Genomic DNA, 22,364 nt, shown 5'->3' with positions numbered 1-22,364 from the left:
CAGGGGAGCTGAAGTCCCCACCGGCCTGGCCCCCTCAGGGACCCTCCAAGAGCACCAGTTATCACTGTCCCCTCTTTGGTCACTTATCCTTACACCTGGTCGTTAGACTGATGCAAGGAACAGGAGCCTTTACTGAAAACAAGCAAATAAAAACACACTATGTGCCTGTTACTGGATCAAGCAAAATTGGCTACTTCAGAAAATAAGAGTAGGTATTTCACAAGTGCCGACAGACACTCAAAAGGCACTGATTTTTAATACAGCTCTATTTTTCTAAGCAGCTGCACGTCGCCTGTTCCAGGGTGAGCGGCAGGAGGAAGGGGTGTTTGCTGTGCTGACCGCCCCGTCTAGGCTCACGTGTGTGGGGGGTGGGGGGGAGGGGTACATGTGTACACTCATGTGTATGTACGAGTGGGCACGGGTGAGTGTGTCTGTGTGCCTCTGCTTGTGTTTGTATGTGGATAAACGCAAAGAAACCAGAGCCTGTGTAATTAAAAGGACAAAGACAGACACATTTTACAGCAAAACAAGTCACGGAGAACGTACGGCTTTGACAACTGCTTTCCTTCAGGCTTCCGTGAAGCGTGAGGCTGTATCAGAAGCATCGCAATTAATCAGCCACATTTCTTGCAAAGCCCCAGACATCGTGTAAGCCCCGTGCCCTGCACGCCCTCCCGCAAGTGTGAATCCAGTTCAGCCAGGACAAGGGTCACTGCAGGATGTGAGAGACACTCAGAAATGAAGAATTTCTCCACGTGTTTAACTATACAGACGCAAATTTATATTCAGACCGTGTATACGTGTGTATACATTTTGCAAGTGCCAATTTCACTGTGGCCACTACACTTTATCCCTTTATCAACTCAAAACGAAAGCCACTGTGGGAAATGCACAGTTGAACCCCCCTGGGCTGGAATTCCCGGCGTGACGATACCAGTAAACGAGACGGTCGCGCCTAGTGGATGCATTCTCTGCCTGGGACGCCACCAGGGACAAAGAGTGCCGTGGCTGAGGCAACGGCAGGACACAGGTTCACAGCTGACCTTTAAAGTCCTCTCTAGTCCCACTTGGCGCATGAACCCTCGTCCAAGACCTGGGATGGTAGGAGAGCTTTCTAGGATACATGGGTCGCCCCTAAAACTGACAAGATGAGAAGGCACCCGTAATGCAGTAGCACACGGACGGGGGAGGGGATCACGCAGGACGGTGACGGAGACACAGAAGGGAAGGGGCCTCCAGGAGGATTCCCACCCATCCCCCTCAGCACTCCATGGGACACCCTCTCCGGGGTCACCCCAGGAGTTAGTGGCAGCGACTTCAGATTCCCAGCCATCACGTCAGAACCCACTATCAGGGGTCGGCAATCTTCGCTAAAGAGCCAGACGGTAGATACTTCAGATCTTGTGGGCCACGTGGTCTCTGTCACAACTACTCAGCTTGCGGTTGTGCCGACAGAGCCACAGACAACGTGTAAAGAAGCTGACGTGAAGTACATCTTCCAATAAAACTCAGTGTGTAAAACGTTCTGCCTGGTGGGATGTGGCCTGTGGGACGGGGTTTGGCACCCCGTGCACTAGATGAAGGAGAGTCTCACCTTCCTGGACAGGCCAGTTCTCTTTACAGAACTCACAGCAGATGAGCTTCTAGACTCTGCTTGATTCCCTCCTGTGACAGGGAGCTCAGATCCAGTCATGTCATGTCTGGGAGCTTTGGTTTTTGACAGTTTTTATACAGACTTGCCATAAAAATATTAAGTATTATAATAATAGCACAATAAAAACAGTAAGAACCACAGTAAATTATTCACCAGATTGGTAAATACCACAATTTTACAGATAAGGAGACCAAGGCTCAGACAGGTGCACACTCCAGCCCAGGGACCCCCAGCTGGCAGATGGCAGAGCTGGGATTCCATCCAGTCCCTGTGCCACAGATCAGTGGTCCTGGCAGTGCAGTGCCTGAATTATGATGGGCACTAACTCTGTGCCAGGCTACAAAGGGAGCCTTTTATGTGTGTGTTCTCTTGGCTCTAGAAATCAGGTAGTCATATTACTGGCTTCATTTACAGGGAAAACTGAAGCTTAAAAAAGTAATCTCTCAAATAGAGAAAGCTGTATTTAACTGGGGCTTTTAGACCTCAGTCCATCTGCTGAACCCTGATGCCGCATCATCGCAGCTCCCAAGGGACAGAGGGCAGGATATGAACTCAGGCCTTCCCTGAATTCTCATCCTGTAATCCTTTCACATGCCCGAAATTATGCATTCTCAAAGGGGGTAATATTGCCTCCAAGGAGGTAAAACTGGCTTTGAGGGAGAGGGTAAAAAAAAACCTTAGCGATTTCAACGGTCTGCGGCTCTCCAAAGTTCAACCTTACCCAACAGCATAAACAGATCGACAGTTAGGTGTGGTATTACAAGTCCGGAGAAGGAGGCAATTAGAGGAAAAAAAACACGTATACAGCAAGTCCCCTACAGTAAACCTTCAAGTTGCGAACTTTCAAAGATGCAAACGCGCATCTGGTTCCAGCAAGGAGCCAGAGCCTGTGCCGTCAGCGTCATGCGTGAGTGAAATGGCAGCTCGCCCTCCGCCTCCCATCGCTGACGGTCCTTCAGCTCTACCATCTCCCACCCCCTGTCCCTCCTCCAGTCAGTGACTCTTCTGGCCTGTTCACCAGATGATGCCAGCCCCTGGATGCCAGCTGTTGTACTGTACTCCTGTACTTTTCCAGGTACTGTACTGTAAGATGAACAATGTTTTATCTTTTGTGTTTGTTTGTTTTTATGTATTATTTGTGTGAAAAGTATTATAAACCTATTACAGTACAGTACTGTATAGCCGATTGTGTTAGTTGGGTACCTAGCCTAACTTTGTTGGACTTAACGAACGAACTGGACTTACGAACGCGCTCTCGGAACGGAACCTGTTTGTATGCAGGAGACTTACTGTATAGGTTCCCTCAAAAGGAGGTCGAGAAATACTGCCTTAAGTGAAGCGTATGAACTCTGTCACCTTTCTGAAAAGTAACATATACATACACATATACACATACAGATAGAGACAACTGAAAATATAGACATACATCAAAATCATACACACCCACAAGGGAACATGGTAAGAGCAGACAGCTGTAGAGCGTGTGCTCAGGGCCACCACTGTGCTAAGCATTTTCCACGTCTCAACCCTTAGATCTTCACAACACTCTACAAGGTGGAAATGTCACCATCAACCTCTTTGTACCAATGAACATGCAACGGCAGAAGGAGGTTAGGGAACTGGCCTGAGGCTTCACCCAGGGTGAAGAGGCAGGGCTGGGCCGCTCCAGGCGCTGGGGCTGAACCAGCACGCGCCACGGCCTCCGCCGCCAGCCCACGGGCTGCACTGTGGGAATCACGGTGCACGTGCAAACCTCCTCTGGGAATCTACCTGTCAGGACAAATCCACACGGAGCTCAGTACTAAAAGTGCTGCCGCGATGAGAAACCAGAACCCAGAAGCAGAGAGAGTGACGGGCAGGCTGGGGAGAACTCAGGACACGAGGGTACCTGCTCCTCACGTGGAGCGGGACACACGCGTTAGAGAGTGCGGACGAGATGAGCCGCACCCCCTGGATCAGCAGAGGCTGAGGCAGAAGAGCTGGGTTTTTACAGGGGGTCACGCAGATGTAGCAGAGAAAGGAGTCCGGCAGGGGCCTCGTCAGGCTTGGGCCTGGCTGGGCAGAGCTGGGAGACTATGTCTTCTTCCTTGATGTACACATGAAAAATTAACGACGGGTGGTTTTTAGTTTTCCCTCAATTTTCTAATAAAATTCCCCAGCACATAATCAGAATTAAGTAACCCGATGATTATTTCCAGGGGGTGACCTCAGTCATGACAAGTTTACCCGGGAGGCGCTCCCAGTGACCTTCGGGCCAAGGGCGGGGCCCCAGCCGTGCTTCCCGAGGCTGGTGTGGCCCTGAGAGCCAGGCCACAGGCATCCGCGTGGCAGCTCCAAACCCACAGCGGAGGCGGCCGCTGATTCTGCCCGGGCTTCAGGCCCACCCAGAGGACGAGCTGGGCGGGTCGCCTCGTGGGAACGTGTGCTCCCAGATACGCGTGTGTGTGCGTGTGTGTGTGTGTGTGTGTGAGAGGGTATGTACTATTTGTGGGGTGTGTGTGTGTGTGTGTGTGTGTGTGTGTGTGTGTGTGTGTGTGTGTGGGTATGTACGATTTGTGGGGGGTGTGTGTGTGTGTGTGTGTGTGTGTGTGTGTGTGTGTGAGGGTATGTACGATTTGTGGGGGGGGTGTGTGTGTGTGGCATATGTGCATAGGCACGCACGCACATATGCGTGTGCTCAGTTTATCTCTGAGTCTCCAGGCCATGCAGAGGGATGTGGGGATGGAGACAGGGGTGGGGACAGGAAGACTTGGTCACTGGGGACAAGGCCACTAGCAGGGCTGTCCCCTCTCTGATGACTATGAGACTCAGGTCCTAAGGGAGACGGACCCAAAGAAACTCCCAGGCTGGACACGCCACCCAGACATGCCGACAGCCAGCCCCAGGCTCCCCGTGGGTGCCATCTCTGGGCCGTCGAGGGGACAGACTACTCCAGGGGGTTGAGGTGCGCTCTGCTTCTGTCTGATTCCTGGCCTCCTCCTGGCAGGTGGACTTGGGAGAGCTGAGCTGCAGAGCTAAGCCTCGACATCTGCCCCCAACAGTGGCAGTGGTAACGCTCTCCTCGTGGGCACTGTGACTGCCCCTGCCCCCAGCCTGGCGCCCAGCATCTGCTCCTCCAGCATCAGGACCACACCTCCTGCAGGCCCTTGGCTTTGGCACTTGCCTCTCCCTGGAACTCTGGGCCCGTGGATCTTTTCCTGGATCAGCTCAGGCCTTCCTAACCCTCCCGCCTCAGACCCTTTGTCACATGGCCCTGCTTTACTCCCTTCAAAGCACTTACCACGCTATGAAATCACCTTCCCGCTTACTCGATTTTGTTTTTTCTCCATCTCCCTTCCTTTCTGGAAAGTATTGCCCTAAAAGCAGGATCGCATGAATCGTTCACCATCGTGATCCCCTTGCCTCACAACAACGTCTGGGAGATAAGAGGGGAACAAACAATCTGTGCTGAAGAAAGAACCCAACGTGCAGTAGAGACCCCGAGACCCGCACCGCTGTGAGCTGGTGTCCTGCACGGTCTATCTAGCCTGGTCCCAGGGACACAAATAAGTCGTGCTATTTACTCCAACTGTTTTCTGCTACAAGAAGAAAAAAGCATAGAACAAATTTTCAAGCGAACCTAACGATTCCCTCATCTGGAGGTGCAGCGGTCTGTGACAGCCACGGTCAAAAGCAAGAAAGAGCCTCTCAAGGAATCTCAGCACCCGCCCCCAGACTGACCTCACTTAGGATCACAGCGGCTGAATCTGTGAGCGGGTCTAACCAGTACAGGAAGCTGAGACTCTCCTCGGAGTGGCGGGGGACACACGCAGAGTCACGCACTCTCAAAATGCGCGGCTGGGGTAGAGATGCCGACGTTCTTCCAGTGTGAACTGCAGGAGAACCATAAAATCCATCCCCGCCTCACACCAAACAAGCTTCTCTCCCTCTCTCCCTCCCTCTCCCTCTCTCTCTCTCTCTCCCCCTCTCTCTCTCCCTCTCTCTCTCTCTCTCTCTCTCCCCCCCCTCTCTCCCTCTCCCTCTCTCTGTGTGTGTGTGTGTGTGTGTGTGTCGTCATGGAAAGTATTGCATCCAGTAGACAAAACTCACTGGAACAGCACATGGACACACAACACAGAGAGAGAGAGGGAGGCTTTGTGTCATGAACCAGAGAGGCACAAGGGGCCGCTTCTGTGCCCTCGTCCACACTAACACGCAAGGGCTAAGGGGCAGGGGGAGGGGAGTCAGGGCCACCAAACAGTGTCCCCAAAATAGAAGCAGGCAGAGGCTCCCCCAGCTGCGGCGCGGGCGTTGCCACAAGCTCACCGAGTGCCACACCATCAGCTATATAAAGGCTGCTTCGCGGCCACGACTGAGCCTGGGGTAGAAAAAGCTCTTAATTACAGACGAGGCTCCGGGGCTGCGCCTCCGCCCCAGGCTCTGCGGGAAGCCGGGCTGAGGTCCAGTCCCCTGGGAACCTCATCAGGTCACAGAGGGGCAGGAACTGATGCCGTGACACGGAGGCACTTCCCTGGATGAGCCCAAGGCCGGGGGACAGTGAGCCACGGGCCGGAGCAGATCTCAGGGGAGGCCACTGGGTGAGGCCGTGGCAGTGGCGACGCTAGAAGCTGCATCTCTAACAACACGGCCGCGCGTGGCCGCCGCCGCTGCTGTCGCTGCTCCCCTCCTAGGTGTGCGCAGAATCTTTCATTTGCGGAACAGGGATGACGATTTCTTCAAGTACAGTGAGCTTCATTTATCATTTCAACAAACAGCCACTGGTCACCGGGCGTGAGCCAGGCCTGGGTCAGGCACTGGGAGGGTTCAATAATTAGGCATCCAATAGGATTACGGAAGGATAGCGTGAAAAAACTCAGACTCGCAGGCAGCAGGTTCTGAGCTGTGTGAAGAGTTGAGAGCCTGGCTGCCTGTGATCCCGGATAAGCCCCTCAGCCCCTCAGTGCCACCAGCAACAGAAGAGGAAAAAGCAGGAACTGACTTAGGGGGCTGGGGAGCGGCTTCAATGCCATGGTGGATTTAAAGATGCTTCCTAAACATCCACAGTGACCAGAAAGAACTCGGGCCCTGCGGTCAAACAGAATGGGGTGGAACACCCGGCTCTGCTCCCTGCCAGCGGGGCCTCCTCGGGGAGAGAGCCTGGCCAGCCACGTCACCGACCAATCAGGGGTGGCTGAGGTCTGAACGCCAACGTCAGTGTTGTGCCTATTGACTCTGAGAACGGATGGACACACAGGGCAAGCCATACATGTGTTAGAGAAAAATCACCTGGCAGCACTAAGGCATCCTATGTGCAGCTATGACTTAGGAAGCAGGACGTGCCCAGGAACTCTGCTCTAAGCAGTGGTGAACGACGGCACCCTGGGGCCTGAGAACAAGGACAGGCCAGGCCCACAGGTGGTCCCGCAGCAATCTGGACAAAGAGAAGCTTCTGCAATGGCCACCCTGAAGAAGCGCTGCCCCATCCCAGGCCTGGTCCTGTCGCCACGTCACCCCTCCTCTGCTCACACGGTCACTGCCAGCTGGGCTTCCAGGCCAGACCAGCCACTGCCTCCAGACCCCAGCCTGTGCTGCCTTAGGAGCGGGGCCGCCGCACTGGCCCCTCACTTCCTGTGCACTGACCTGGGACTCAGCTTTCCCTCTGTCCCCCAGAACTGCCCCTCCTCCCTTCTGTAGCCAGGCTGCCTGGAAAGCATGGGCTCTAGAAGCGATCAGACCTCCGTTCTCTGGCTGCAGCCCCAGCATCGCAGAAGAACAAGGGCAAAGGAGGAGGAAGCAGAGATGGAGAAGAGCCTCACAGGTAAGCCTCACACATAAAGTTAGATACGCTAGAAGCCGCAATTTTTAAAAAGTAAAAAGAACGAGGTGAGGTTGATTTTAGGAATATATTGTATAAACCCTAAATTTCCAAAACATTATCATTTAAATATGTAATCAATATATATACAAAATATGCACGAGATGCTTCACTCTCTTTTTCATGCCACGCCCACAAAATCCGGCGTGTACGTCACTCACAGCACTTCTCAGTTCAGACCAGCCCCAGATTGGTCAGTGCCCACATGTGATGGCCAGCACGGGTCTAGAGCACTGGTGGCTTCCCCACGTGCAAAACGTCAGCAGGGACACCCAGCCCCCGGCCCTGCCAACCGGGCTGGGTGAGGACAGAGTGAGAGTGTAATGCAAAGACCCTCATCAGCCTTCAAAACGTTTGGTGCTCAGAGAGCAACAGACTCTCTCAGTGCTGTTCACAGCCCAGGGAGTCGGGTCAGGGTCCGCTTCCTCTGCATCTGTTCTGTCATCGGAAGATTCAGCCCATCCCAGCCTGCCTCCTCCAGACCCTCACCAGCCTTCAAAATCCAAACAGACATTTCTCCAAAGAAGATGCACCGACTGCCAACAAACACATGAAAGGATGCTCAACATCACTAATCATTAGAGAAATGCAAATCAAAACCACAATGAGGTATCACCTCACACCAGTCAGAATGGCCATCATCAAAAAATCTACAAACGATAAATGCTGGAGAGGGTGTGGAGAAAAGGGAACACTCTTGCCCTGTTGGTGGGAATGTAGATTGATACAGCCACCATGGAGAGCAGTATGGAGGTTCCTTAAAAAACTAAAAACAGAACTACTGTACGACCCAGCAATCCCACTACTGGGCATATACCCTGAGAAAACCATAATTCAAAAAGAGCCATGTACCACAATGTTCACTGCAGCTCTATTTACAATAGTCAGGAAATGGAAGCAACCTAAGTGTCCATCAACAGAAAGAAGATGTGGCACATATATACAATGGAATATTACTCAGCCATAAAAAGAAATGAAATCGAGTTATTTAGTGAGGTGGACGGACCTAGAGTCTGTCATACAGAGTGAAGTAAGTCAGAAAGAGAAAAACAAACACCATATGCTAACACATATATATGGAATCAAAAAAAAAAAAAGGTTCTGAAGAACCATTGCAGGACAGGAATAAGGATGCAGACGCAGAGAATGGACTTGAGGACACGGGGAGGGGGAAGGGTAAGCTGGGATGAAGTGAGAGAGTGGCATGGACATATATACACTACCAAATATAAAACAGATAGCTAGTGGGAAGCAGCCGCATAGCACAGGGAGACCAGCTCGGTGCTTTGTGACCACCTAGAGGGGTGGGATAGGGAGGGTGGGAGGGAGACGCAAGAGGGAGGGGATATGGGGATATGGGGATATGTATAGCTGATTCACTTTGTTATAAAGCAGAAACTAACACACCATTGTAAAGCAATTATATTCCAATAAAGATGTTTAAAAAAATAAAATAAAGGGTTTTTTTGTTTGTTTTTTGCGGTACGCGGGCCTCTCACTGTTGTGGCCTCTCCCGTTGTGGAGCACAGGCTCCGGACGCGCAGGCTCAGCGGCCATGGCTTACGGGCCCAGCTGCTCCGCGGCATGTGGGATCTTCCCGGACCGGGGCACGAACCCGCGTCCCCTGCATCGGCAGGCGGACTCTCAACCACTGCGCCACCAGGGAAGCCCAAGGTTTTGTTTTTAAAGGGGGAAAGAAAAATCCAACTGTTTGTCTCTGCTAACCAAAATACGCACAAGTGAAATACTCAGTTACTGCTGGCTATGAGTTCAGATTTGCTGAATATTCTTGGCATGTGGGAGGCGGTAAATCATTGCGTGAGAGCTTCTGATGTGCACAGCGCCACAAGTGCAGCAGGGAGCACAGAGCTAACTCCGGGCCGCTGCTCTCGATTTCTTTTAAACAATATTTAGGCAGCTCCTCCTACATAGCAGGCTCTGTTCCAGGTGCTGGTACCACAAGAAACAGACTTTCCCTCATGAAACTTATATTCTTATATGTGAAGGCAGCTCCTAGGCAGATAAACTAACAGAAATTTCCAGTGGCAGGTGGTAACCAGTGTGCACAGTCTATGGTATAATAATCTGTCACTTCCCTGCTGCCTCCAGGAGATAAAAGCTTCTCAAGGAAAAAGAAGATCAGATCCATCACTGCACCCTGGGCACCTGGCGTGTGCCCAGCAGAGGACTCACTCAGTGTGCGACTGCTGAATGAACGAGTGAACGAACGAATGAATGGATGGATGGACTGAACTGAACCAATGCTTACAACACGTGGTTGGGTTGAAGTTGAATGAATGAACGGATTAGCGTGAACACACTATGGCTGTTGAATGAACGAACGAGGGGGTTGGGTGGACTGATCACGACACCAAAACCCCACATTGTTAGTCTACGGTTTCCCAGACCATGAGTGTGAAGCCCCTGTCAGAACGGCTCTGATTCAGGCTGTGAAGTCACCCATAGGTGCCCTCCCTGGGCCAAAAGACTGCTAGCTGTTTGGATGCTGTGATGCTCCTCGATTTAATCTACTACGTGCTTTCCACTATGCTACTGTTCCCTCTGTTATTTGTTTTGCTTTGTTTCTAATTGAAGCAATTGTGCAGAGATGTTGCTTCGTCTGTCCCCAGAACAGAGCAGACCCTCTCAGCCTACAGCTGTATTTACAAAACGGATTCCCTTCAGATGACTAAGAATAACTCGAATCTCCCGTCTATTCAGGCATTCGGAGAAGCCTGTCTAGAGAGGATCGTGGTTTCTCCTCATGTTATCCCGGTGGATGTGTGGTGTGCTGGGGCTTGCAGACCTTGCCCCGTGGGTACAGCCCCCGGTGTTTCTGCCTGGGTCAGACCCCTTTCCTTGAGGGAGGAGAGGTGGTAATTAACTCCACTCCCCAGCGTCAAGCAGGGTCCTGTGGTTTAGGCCCCAGATAGTCAGCCTGTTTCCACTCGGAGGCCACAGCGATGGGCTGGGAACAGTCGTAGGGCCTACAGGCGTCCAGTCAGACTGAACCCGGGCCTGTGGGTCACCCTCTCCTCTGCTGGGTCCAAGGACTCTCGCGACTCTGAGGTCACTCAGAGCTGTCTTGTGCTGGCAGCTCCTTCTCCCTCCCACACCCCTGCTCTCCTTCTCTGTCTTGCTCTGAGCCCGGGAGGCTGGCCCCTGTCACCGTATCACCTGGCCCCTCTGGTGTCGGATGAGGTCAGGCCAACGGGCAGTGCCAGCCAAGCGGGCAGGGAGTGAGGCAGGGGCTCCTTTCCCGCTCCCTCTGGGTCATGGTTGAGTGGGCAGCCATGTTCCTCCCTGAGGTGAGGAGACTGCAGCTCATGGCGGGCAGCCCCTCCCCACCCACGGGCCCAGCATCATTTCCATCCCTGCTGCCAGCTGGCTTCTCCTGCTACTGATTCCCGGTGCCTCGGCGTCCCTCGGTGACCTCAATCTTCCCTAAAGAGAACCCCCATCAGCATCTCTTCAGTCAACACTGGTCACTGCCGGGACCCCGACACACACATCAGCCAAGATCAGAGTTAACACCGAGAAAGAAGAGCCTGGGAACAGGGAGAGTGAGAGGGCCTGGCCTCACCGCTCGAGGCTGCCTGGCCTCTGGTCTCTTCATCCTGTGTGATGTCGACCTGCTTTCCTCTTTAAGCAAGTTAGAGTGGGGTTTTCTGTTACCTGTGATCATCGTCCCTGACTCAGACCCAAGGTCAGTGGTGCTGAAATCTGTGTTCTGGGGGCACAGGGGGATGAGGCCAGCATGCGGAGGCCGAAGGCCCGGGTTCTGTGCCCAGCCCCGCCATTGTATTCACCGGGCAACGTGACTCAGCGGCCTGCCCTCTCCAGGGTTGTCAGAAGCAGTCCCAAAACCATCCCCTGGGCAAAGAAGTTCTTCAAAATCTACATTCTGCTCTGCCAAGATGCAGAACCAGTTTGAACCCAGGCTGGCAGGATGACGAAATGCCAGAGGGTAGGGTCTAGAAGCAGCCTTGCTTCCTAGGTCCCTGGATCAAGGCTCTGGGATGGCAGCTGGGTGCTCATGGACCCTGAGCCACCACGTTGGATGTCTGCCCCTTGGCTAGGCCCGTGACCTAGCGTCTGGCTCTTGTCAGCCCGGACTTCTTGAGCATATGCACCTAGATCAAGCCTTCGCCTGGCCCTGCCCGGGCTGTTCCTTCTGCCTTTCTCCTCTTCCCCAGTGTGGTCCCGCCACCTCTCCGGCCTACTGCGGAGGGCCCAGAAGCCCGTGATCTCAGCATTCTAAATGCCCTCAGCAGCAAAAAGAAGAGCATCTGTACCTTAGGAGGTTGTAATGAGGGTCAAATGAAGTCACTGAGGAAGCCTATGGCCAGTGAATCGCACACTGTAGACTAGGCGACTGGCTCTCAGCACTTTGGGCACCAATTTCCTCATCTGTAAAATGGGCCTCGGCGTCAACGTGCCACCCACCCCAGCACCATTCTCTGAATTTCCCCAGCAGTCTTGTGAAGGGGCTCCCTTTTGCTTGCTGTCCTGCCAGCATTCCATTCTGCATAATGATCTGACCATGTCACGCCCTGCCCGGAACCCTCCAACGCCTTGCCTTGCACACAAGGCCCTCCTTTATCTAGGCCTTGACCATCACACAAAGCCACCATCCTCCACTCTGCTCCTTTCCTCTGGCCATTTCCAGTTCATTGACCAAGTGCGGCCAGCTCATCCTGAAGCTCGCGCTCTGTCTTCTAAACCGTCCAAGTGCCACCTCCTCCAGGAAGCCCTCCCTCTTCTCAGGGTCACCGTCCACCAAACCACAGCAGGACCCCACCCATCACATTCCTTTTTTGGTGTCTTTCCCCGCCATCTAGACTAGGAAAGCCTTGAGGGCAGGTGCTGTGTCTTATCTTTTTCTATAGGCTCAGAAGTCAGACCACACAAACATGAGATCCCCAGTAAGTATCTGTGAATAAGTAAGCGGAGAAAAAGCCACAAAGTGGTAAAGAAACCGAGGGCATCCAGTTTCAGACATGAGTTAGCTGCAAGCCCGGCCCATCCCTGGGACAAGGCACCTGCCTCTCTGGCCAGCTGCTCCCACTGCCAGTCCCTCCTCCACTGCCCCAGGCCCCTGCCCCTGCTCAGGTGCGACCCTCTGGGCTGCCCCAGCCAGGGCGCAGTCCCCCAGAGAAGTCGGCAAGACAGAGTCTGACACTCTGCTCCCTGCCCCTGCCTGGGCCCTGGAGGCGGAAGTTACCCAGCAAGGAGGAAACGTCACCCCAGTGAAGCAGGCAGAGGCTGAACCTGGAGAAAGGCTGGCACAAGAGAAACTCACTTCACCCCTCCTATCCTGGAGAGGGGGCTGGCCTCAGAATGACCCCACTAGGGTCCTGGAGGTCAGCCGTCCAGGTCAGAGCCCCAGGGGCCCCTGGAACTCTGCCCGTTGTCTGCCCCCTCTGCCCATATACTCCTTCCTCTCCATCCTCCATCCCCAGCCACAGTCAAGATTCCAGGCAAATGACTCGGAGGCCGCAGGTGATCTCAGAGGGCACGAGGTCAAGAGTCCTTGGCCTCTGGGACCAGCAGCGGGCTCCTTGGACTCCGCTGTCCTGCCAGCATTCCATTCTGCACAAAGCTCTGACCATGTCACGCCCTGCCCAGACTGACTCGGGCAGTTCCCAAAGGCGGTCTGTGCCCCCGTTCTTCCATGACCTCTCACTGCAACCCCTCAGGAGAGGCGCAGGACCCGACATCTCTCAGCTCTGCCTGCAGATATTCTGGCCAGGCCTCTGCAGGCACCTTTTCTGACTTAACAGCCCTGGGAGGCCAGTGGATGGTCCCCATTGCAGACATGAAGCTGCAACTCAAGAGACGTAAGCAGTCTCCGAGTATCTCAGACTGGGCGGGGTTCAGGACCCAGCTCTCTTTCATTTTCTTTCCACCTCTGCCTCCCTGGACGCAGGGCCCACGGGGCCGGACCCTGGGTGATGGGCCCGGACTAGGGGTGGGGAGCTCTCAGTTACTGAGCTGGCCGGGTGGCCTCTGGCCCCGCTCTGCGGTGCAGCCGGGTCCCGCCCCGCCCCGCCCCGCCCCGCGCGCGGGTGCCTACTCACTCTCGCACAGGCGGCGCCGCAGCTTGCCCCAGATCTTGTCGATGGCGTCAAAGTCCGACACGTGGAAGACGTGAGCGGCCCTGGGCTCGGAGGCGATCTCCTCCAGCTCCTCCCGCAGCGCCTCGCCCACGCCCACGGCGAAGATGCGGATGCCTGCGCGGTGCGCGGCATCGGCGGCGGGCAGCACCAGGTCCTGGCTGCGACCGTCGGTCAGCAGGATGGCCACCTGCTTGAAGGCGCGGTTCCCGGGGCGGCCGCCGGCCCGCGGCGCGAAGCTGTGCCGCGTGACGTAGCGCAGCGCGTCGCCCGTGTGCGTGTGGCCGCCGTGGTAGGCCAGCTGCCGCGCCGCCGCCTTGACCTCGGCTCGTGAGCCGAAGCGGCCCAGCTCGAAGGCCGTGGTCGGCCGGTCGCTGTAGCGCACGACGCCCACGCGGGTGCGGTCCAGGCCCACCTCGAACGTGTCCACCAGGTTGGCCACCCACTGCCGGACCTTCTCGAAGTTCTCCTTGCCCACGCTCGAGGAGGCGTCCAGGAGGAAGACCAGGTCGTAGTGGACAGTTTTGCAACCTGCAGGGGCGACAAGAAGGGCGACGGGGGCCGCTGGGTCGCAGGAAAGGCAAGGTCCTTGGCGGCGGGAGGCGTGGTCATCCGGGTCTCGCAGACCTGCCTCCAAGCCCCGCCCACTAGGCCTCGCGCTGGGCGGCGGGAGCGGGGCCTCGGCTGCTGCCTTAAAGCCCCAACCTTGGGTCCCTAAAGGTCACGTGACTGGGAGTCTCCCCGAGGTTGCTGTGAGGTTCAGCTGCCTATAGATATAGTTAACATATATATTTATATATATAGCTAATACGTATATTTATACAAGTGGATACCATATATAATTGTATATAAAATATACTAATATAGAACTATATAATTATAGTTTATATATATTTCTAAAAGTGAATAACATATACAATTATATATAATACACTATGTAATGATATATAAAATATATCATATGCATAATTATATATAATATAATTATGTATGTATATAAGTGAATACATATATAATTATATAATATATGGATGTTATATAAATATGTATAATTTTATATATAGCTTATATATATATTTATATAAGTGAGTAACAATCATGGAACCCTACCGTACCCATTTCTTTATTCCCATTATTTTGGTTCGAAAGTGACTTCATTATCTTTCAAACCTACTATAAATAATGCACGCCCATTTCAGAAAAGGCAGAAAAGGCAATCAAAAAATCTTTAAACGCTCCTATGTCCATCTGCTCCGAGATAACTCCTGCTAGCCCACGGTGTATTTATTTATGTGCTATTTCCATATAGTTATCGATGGAAGTGGGCCTGTACCAGACGCACTGATACATCAGCTGGTTTTACCGCAGCCAGCGAGGCTCTGGGAGCCCATTTCCAGTGTGATAATGCCGGTTTCTATGGCTGCAGAGATTCCACTGCAGGGATGAGCATAATTTATTTAGCCAGTCCTCTCTTGTCAGATAGTTAAACAGTTAAAAGTATTTCATTATTAGAAATCACGTAAGTTAGACTGCATTCATATATTTTAGAAGCTCTATAGTGCTCTATAAAAAAATATGCTTATATTTTTACAAATATAAATTTTATATAAGCTATGTGATGCTTTTGATGAAACAAAATGCAGCACTATATAATTTATTTCTGATCCTCAGGGCAGCCCTGTGCAGAGAGCTTGTTCGTCCCCATTTCACAATTAGATAATATGAGGAAAAGTATCTTCTAAACTCCAAAATGCTGCACAAATATACAGGGGAACCATCAAAATGCCCTTGTCTCGATTTTTCTGGAATCGGAGTCTTGGCCATGCCAACAGCAGCAGCTGATCAGGCTTTGGGAACACCTGGCACAAACATCTGATTAGTGGAAATAAAATAAAAACAAACCAAAAAAAGAAAAAGAATCCCACTTTGTTAAAGTGTCCAACTGGCAAAAGTCAGAGAGACCATGGTAGCCAGTGAGAGTGTAAGGAGAGTGCCTTTGTGGGCTCAAGAAGTGGCCATGGGGTTTGTCACCCCATTGTCAGGGTCCTAAAAGCCTTTTACAGAAGAGGGTATCTTTGGATCCACCAACTCCAGACTCTGTGATTTCACTGAAGCAAACTAGCACATAAATGGAAGGGGAAAAAAATCAAGATGTGTAAGGAAGTTCATGGCAGCACTGCCAAGCAAAATTCTGGAGACCACCTCCATGATCACCCATAGGGAGCTACTTAAATACTCCTCCTCCTGTGCTCATTCAGTGGGATGCCAGGAAGCCGCCACAGCCGTGGCCGGGCCCTACGGGAGCCCTTATTTACCAATGTGGATACGTTTTCCACTCTGTTGTTGGGTATGAAAAGCATGTGTGTCTCTGTGTACAACTGTGTATTCAGGAGAGAAGCTACAAAAAGAAACATGGCTTATTTCTGGCAAGCAGAACCACGAGTGAATGGTATTCCTTTGTACTTCAGATTTTGTGTTTACAAGCAATGCATTAAGTTCAAAAAACAGAAAAATAAAGCTAGGCATATTTATACACACACACACAAATACTTCTTATCCTGCCCTGAGCCAGTGCCTCCCTTGAATTTTCCACATCTACCTTCCCCTCTAGTTTTTAAAATCCAGGTCCGATCCGCTGAGGCGCTGAAATGAATCCCTGCCTTCGCAGGATGGATCCCCTAACAGGATTAGAGTTTTAGAAGTGTGTCCGCCCAGATGTGTGGACTCAGAGATAATTCCTGGGGAGTGTTTCTTCTTGACACAAAAGGTCATCCTTTTGTCTTTGGGACAGTGATGTCCCAGCCTGATCAGAATAATTGCTGCTGCACGCTGCCGGGGAGGGCCTGCCCTGCGGCTGTAATCCTCTAGGCTGCAGAAGGTTCATTTGTGCAGGAGGTCTCGCCAAGGGGCCACTTTCTCCTGGAGGCCAGGGAACAGGCTGGGTCTTGGGCAGGTGAGAATGAAGAGAGATGTGGTGGGAAGGGTCCTGGCTTCTGGCCTCGGCTCTGCCACAGGTAAGGGCCCTGTGACCCGGCAGGCGACTGCTTCCCCTGGGCCGCCACTCTGTGAAATGAGGGCACGGACAGAAGGTCCTTGGGCCTTCCCACTTCTGAATTGGATAATCCTGGGTATCGCCTGGGCACGTGGGGTCATCCCAGGGGACACAGAAAGCTCCTAGGAAGCCCCACATTCCTCCCATGAAAACCAGGACGCCCACACTCGTCACTGTCTTTCTAGACAGCCGGCCTTTGTGAGGTTCAGGCAAAGCAGAACTTTGTAAAACGATGGAGAAACGGAAGCCTCTGGGGTCTGTTGTTTGTTTTTCGTCTTCTTTGGAGGCCCCGGATAAAGGGCTTGGCTCTGGTCAGCACTTCTTGTGTCCCCCAGCCTCACGGGGATGGAGGTAGGGGGATAGGAGCCTCTCTTTCTTTTTTCCAACACTTTTCAAAATTGAAGTATAGTCCATTTACAATACTGTGTTAGTTTCAGGTGTATAGCAAAGTGATTCAGTTATGCATATAGATGTATATATCTATATTCTTTTTTTAAATTCTTTTCCATTATAGATTATTACAAGATAGCAAATATAGTTCCCTGTGCTATATCTATTTTATATACAGTAGTGGGCATCTGTTACCTCAATTCCTCATCCGTAAAATGGGGGCAGCATTTTACACCCAGCCGTATGGTGACAGGCGCTCTCCCTGAGATCTGGTCCAGCTGTGTGCCGTGGACGCAGTGCGCGGGCTCTGGGCTGGGTGCTGTGATACAGACCAGACCAGCTCAGGTCCCTGACCCCTTCTCCATGTCCCCCACTGACAGTGACTCCTCCCAGGAGGCCCTCAGACAGGTGGGTAAACCCTCCTGTCACTTCTCGCCCCCTCCCTCCCGGGCCTTCTCTGCTACAATAACTTCCCCACTTCCCATCCACTCGCTGTCCCAGCCGCCTCTTCTGGCTGGACTCCAGGGCATCCAACGTCCCCCAGGATGTGGTCCAACATCCTCACAGAGCCAGACAACACAGCAGGGCACTAACCTGCCCACTGTCCCCAAACCCTGTATGCACTCAACAGAGACACACCTTCAACACATTCTATGATTGACACAAGATGTGTGTTGAAGCAACCTAAATGTCCATCAACAGAGGAATGGATAAAGAAGATGGGGTACACATATACAATGGAGTATCACTCAGCCATAAAAAGGAACGAAATAGTGCCATTTGCAGAGACGTGGATAGACCTAGAGGCTGTCGTACAGAGTGAAGTCAGAAAGAGAAAAACAACTATCATATAATATCACTTATATGTGGAATCTAGAAAAATGGTACATATCAACTAATTTGCAAAGCAGAAATAGAGACACATGTATAGAGAACAGACTTAAGGATACCAAGAGGGGAAAGAGGGGGGATGCGATGAATTGGGAGGTTGGCATTGACATACACACACTACTGTGTATAAAATAGATGACTAATGAGAAGCTACTTTATAGCACAGGGAACTCTACTCAGTGCTCTGTGGTGACCTAAACGGGAAGGACATCTAAAAAAGAGGGGATATATGTATACGTATAGCTGATTCACTTTGCTGCGCAGCAGAAACTAACACAATATTGCAAAGCAACTATACTCCAATTAAAAAAAAGAAAAAGGTGTGTGTTCACTCTCACACACATACTCACACACACATGCACACGCCCCAGCTGCACGACTGATTATGACACACACCAGCTGGGGGACAGCTGACACCTCCCCTGTGATGACCCGCACTCTCTCACACACAGGCGCTAGCCCACCCGGAGGCCCACACCCACACACGCACGGACGCGCACACAGACGGCTCTGTCTTCAGCCTGGCACAGCCTCCAGCCCCACCTGCCCTCTGGGCCTGACAGCTGCTGTCCCCACTCCAGAGCAGCAGCATCCAGAGGAGATGGGCCACGACGCTCCCGTGCAGGCTGCCCATGGCTCTCTCGTGCTTGGGAACAAGCGTTTCTGGGCCAGGAAGAGACGCCGTTAGGGTCTACTGGAACATGTCCTGTGTGGAGAAAGACACGCCTTTAGAGGAGGGCCCTTGAGCTGAGAAGCTGCAGGAAGTAACCTCTGGGCCTCATGTGGGAGGAATTCCCCATACCCAGCCTCCCCCCTGTCTCCACTGCTCAGACTCCTCCACTCTTCACACAGCCAAAGGTGTGACTTTTTAAGAGCAAAGCCCAGTGTTACCTCCCGGTCACTGATTCATCCAGCCCTCCCCCCACATCCATCCATTAGCAAATTCGTGTTAAGGACCTGTCAGGCCCCACATTATCGGCTCCCTAAGGCTATGGCCTGTTACAGTAACATCATTATTCTGATCATATTTTCTACTTTTAGACATTAATAGGCTGTTTCATTTGTTTAACATGTCACAAGAGGACATCTTTGTACCTAAGTCTTTGCCCCTATTTAATTATTTTCTTACAGTAGGTTTGTGGGAAAATACTTAGGGTGTCCTATGGGTTCTGAAAGGACCCTGATATGAACTCAACCTTCTTTTCAACAAGGCTGTACCATTTCCACTGCCTCAAGCAGTGTGGGAGCGTGTGTGGGTGCCCCTCTCATCACACACCTGGCAGCACAGAAGTAGCATCATTCCTTTGATCTTTGCTAACTCAGTTGGACAGACACCGCTTCTTGCTTTCTATGCATTTCTTTGATCCATGTGGTTTATTAGCTAAATTATTTCCCCTCCTGTATATTTTATTTTCACGTGGATGGCCATTTCAAAAAGTGTTTGTCATTGCTCACTCCAACATGCAGGAAAAGGAAACAGCTTATAGATTTGACCGTTGACTGATTCATTAACAGAGATTTACCAGTGGCCCTCATGTGCCAGGTTCTGAGGGCAGGCAGATGAATGACAACAAACCCTCCCTCACGGACACCTGGGAGACAGGTAAGACACAGGCCAGGGCAAAGTAGGATAAAATGACACCGGCAGAGGGAAATGGGGAGGGTTATGGGAGCATGGGGACAGAAGGGGGATTGCCGTGTGACCATTTCAGGAGAAGGTCAGATGACACGTTCCTATATATAGAAAAGCCTAAAAATTACAAAAGCTGTTAAAACCAATAAACGAATTCAGCAAAGTTGCAAAATGGATCCATTGCATTTCTGTCCACTAGCAGTGAACAATCCATAGAAAAATTAAGAAGAATAATTCTACTTATGATAGCATCAAAAAATAGCATAAAATACTTAGGAATAAATTGAACCAAGGAGGTGCAAGACTTGTACACTGAAAACTGCAAATCACTGCTGAAAGAAATTAAAGAAGACCTAAATACATGGAAAGACATCTTCTGTTATTGCTTAATGATTACAGGGTTTCTGTCTGGGGTGATGAAAATGTTCTCGAAATACTGCTGATGGTTACACAACATCTGAATGGAATTAATGCTACTGAATCACACACTTAAAATGGTAAATTTTACGTTATTTACTTTTTACCACAATAAACCCAATAAAAGATGTCCATATCCTAATCTCTGTGAATATGTTACGTTACATGGTAAGGAAGAATTAAAGTTACAGGTGGAATTAAGATTACTGATTACTTGGGCTTCCCTGGTGGCGCAGTGGTTGAGAGTCCGCCTGCCGATGCAGGGGACGCGGGTTCGTGCCCCGGTCCGGGAGGATCCCACATGCCGCGGAGCGGCTGGGCCCGTGAGCCGTGGCCGCTGAGCCTGCGCGTCCGGAGCCTGTGCTCCGCAATGGGAGAGGCCACAACAGTGAGAGGCCTGCGTACCACAAAAAAAAAAAAGACTACTGATTACTTGACCTTAAAATATGGCGGCTAACTTGGAGTATCTGGGCGGGCTCCGTGTAATCACAAGGGTCCTTACAAAGGGAAGAGTCTGGGTCAGAACCAGAGTGATGGCAACCTGAGAAAGACTTGATTGGCCATTGTTGGCTTTGAAGATGGAGGAAGGGACCACAAGCTAAGGAATGCAGGTGACCTCTAGAAGCTGGACAAGGCAAGGAAAGGGATTCTCCCCTACGGGCTTCTAAGGGAACAACCCTGCCAACCCCTTGATTTTAGCCCAGTGAGCCCCATTCTGGAATTCAATTCGATTGAGAACTTTACGATAATAAGTCTGTGCTGTCCTGAGCCACTCAGTTTGGGCTGATTTGTCACAGCATCCACAGAATACTGAACGGTGCTGAGAGTTGAGGGGAACGGAGGACGCAGTGGATGCTAGGGGCGTGCTGAGTGGTCCCTCCTGGCAATCTCCCACCCACCCCCCTTCTCTTCGCCTGCCTCCTACAAATGTATGTTCAGGCCCTTTTCTCTGGGCTAAATTATGTCCCCCAAATTCATACGTTGAAACCCTATCCCTCAGTGTGATGGTATTTGGTGGTGGGGCCTTTGGGAGGTGATCAGGTTTAGATGAGGTCATGAGAGCGTGGCCCCGTAATGGGATTAGTGCCCTTATAAGAAGAAGAGGGACTTCCCTGGGGGTCCAGTGGTTAAGACTCCGCGCTCCCAATGCAGGGGGTCCGGATTCGATCCCTGGTCAGGGAACTAGATCCCACGCGCATGTCGCCCGAAAGAGCCTGCACGCCACAGCTAAAAAGCCGGTGCAGCCAAATAAATAAATACATATTTTTTAAAAAAAGAAGAAGAGATGCCAGGAGCCCCTCCCGCTACTGAAGGCAGACCGGTTGGCCTGGCCACAGAAGCAGGCAGCGGATTCTGGAATAGCCCAGGAGCATCCCCACACCTGGGCTGAGGCCGGCCCAACCCCACATCCCGGGCGGCAACACAGCACACTCAGCCCTCTCGCATCTCCATCACCCACCAGCGCCCAAAAGACAGAAGCAGCTTCCGTCGGTTCTAGTGTAGATGGGGGCAGAGCTCGCCGGGTGGTCAGGAGGGTGGAGCCTCAAACCAGAGTGCCTGGTGGTACAAATCCCGGTCACTCGCCAGCTCTGCGATCTCAGAGAGACACCTAATCTCTCTGTGTCTTAGCGCCCTCACTTGAGGAGTGGAGAGAATAACAAAACCTACCGTAGCCGGTTGTCACAAGGGGGTCATTGTAGAGATTAAATAACATCAATAAAACTGCAAGTAAAGTCTTGGCCCAAGCTTAAGGCCACATCACTGACGTGAGCCAGAGCTGGCACTCCAACCCATACCTGCTTCCTCAGCCCACCCGCCGTCCAAGGATGCCTGGTACCTGGGGTAGAACCCGGCATCACTGGAGGGCCTCCATACTGTAGATGCCACACATCCCATCTCTATAACAGCCCCACGGAGCGGGCCCTGCATCTCCCCTTCACAGGCCAGCGAGCTGGGCCCGAGACGAGGGGAGGCGTCCCCAGCACAGCCTGCTGGTGAAGGGCAGAGCTGCGTGTGAATGCAGATACACGGGACTCAGAAGTATTCCTAACTGGAAGCTCCTGCCCCCCCCCAAAAGCAGGTGCGGGCTCCTGCTTAATTGGAAGCTCCCCTAGGGCCAGTCTGTGCTGACCACTGTCCCAGGGAATATTTGCGGAGTTGAAAATCCACAGTCCTGATGGCAGGTTCTCTAGAGAAAAGGCTGGGGAGACACGTGTGTGTCGTGAGCCAGGCAACTTTTAGCAACATCTTCTCTGCAAGTCAGTACCGTTGGCGCCACCCTCCTGAAAATGAACCTGGGATCAGGGAGCACAGACAACTCCGCTAGGCACCCAGGCCAGCAAAGATGGAGCTGGACC

At 52.1% G+C, this 22,364-nt stretch overlaps 1 protein-coding gene across 4 annotated transcripts in view; it reads right to left on the bottom strand.

Moving 5' to 3' along the window:
- COL22A1 (collagen type XXII alpha 1 chain) overlaps positions 1 to 22,364 on the bottom strand; it is a 261,534-nt gene that overhangs the window by 221,760 nt on the left and 17,410 nt on the right. For all 4 annotated transcript variants that reach the window (XM_079902136.1, XM_079902139.1, XM_079902138.1 and 1 more), the window contains exons 2-3: positions 18,501 to 18,663; positions 13,589 to 14,155 (exon numbers count right to left, since the gene is read on the bottom strand). In XM_079902136.1, the coding sequence (XP_079758262.1) occupies positions 13,589 to 14,155; positions 18,501 to 18,591 (658 nt within the window). In that variant the 5' untranslated portion in view covers positions 18,592 to 18,663. The remainder of the gene's footprint in view (positions 1 to 13,588; positions 14,156 to 18,500; positions 18,664 to 22,364) is intronic.

Source organism: Stenella coeruleoalba (assembly GCF_951394435.1).
Source record: "Stenella coeruleoalba genome assembly, chromosome: 17".
Classification (NCBI taxonomy): Eukaryota; Metazoa; Chordata; class Mammalia; order Artiodactyla; family Delphinidae; genus Stenella; species Stenella coeruleoalba.
This window is presented reverse-complemented; position numbering and strand designations above follow the sequence as displayed.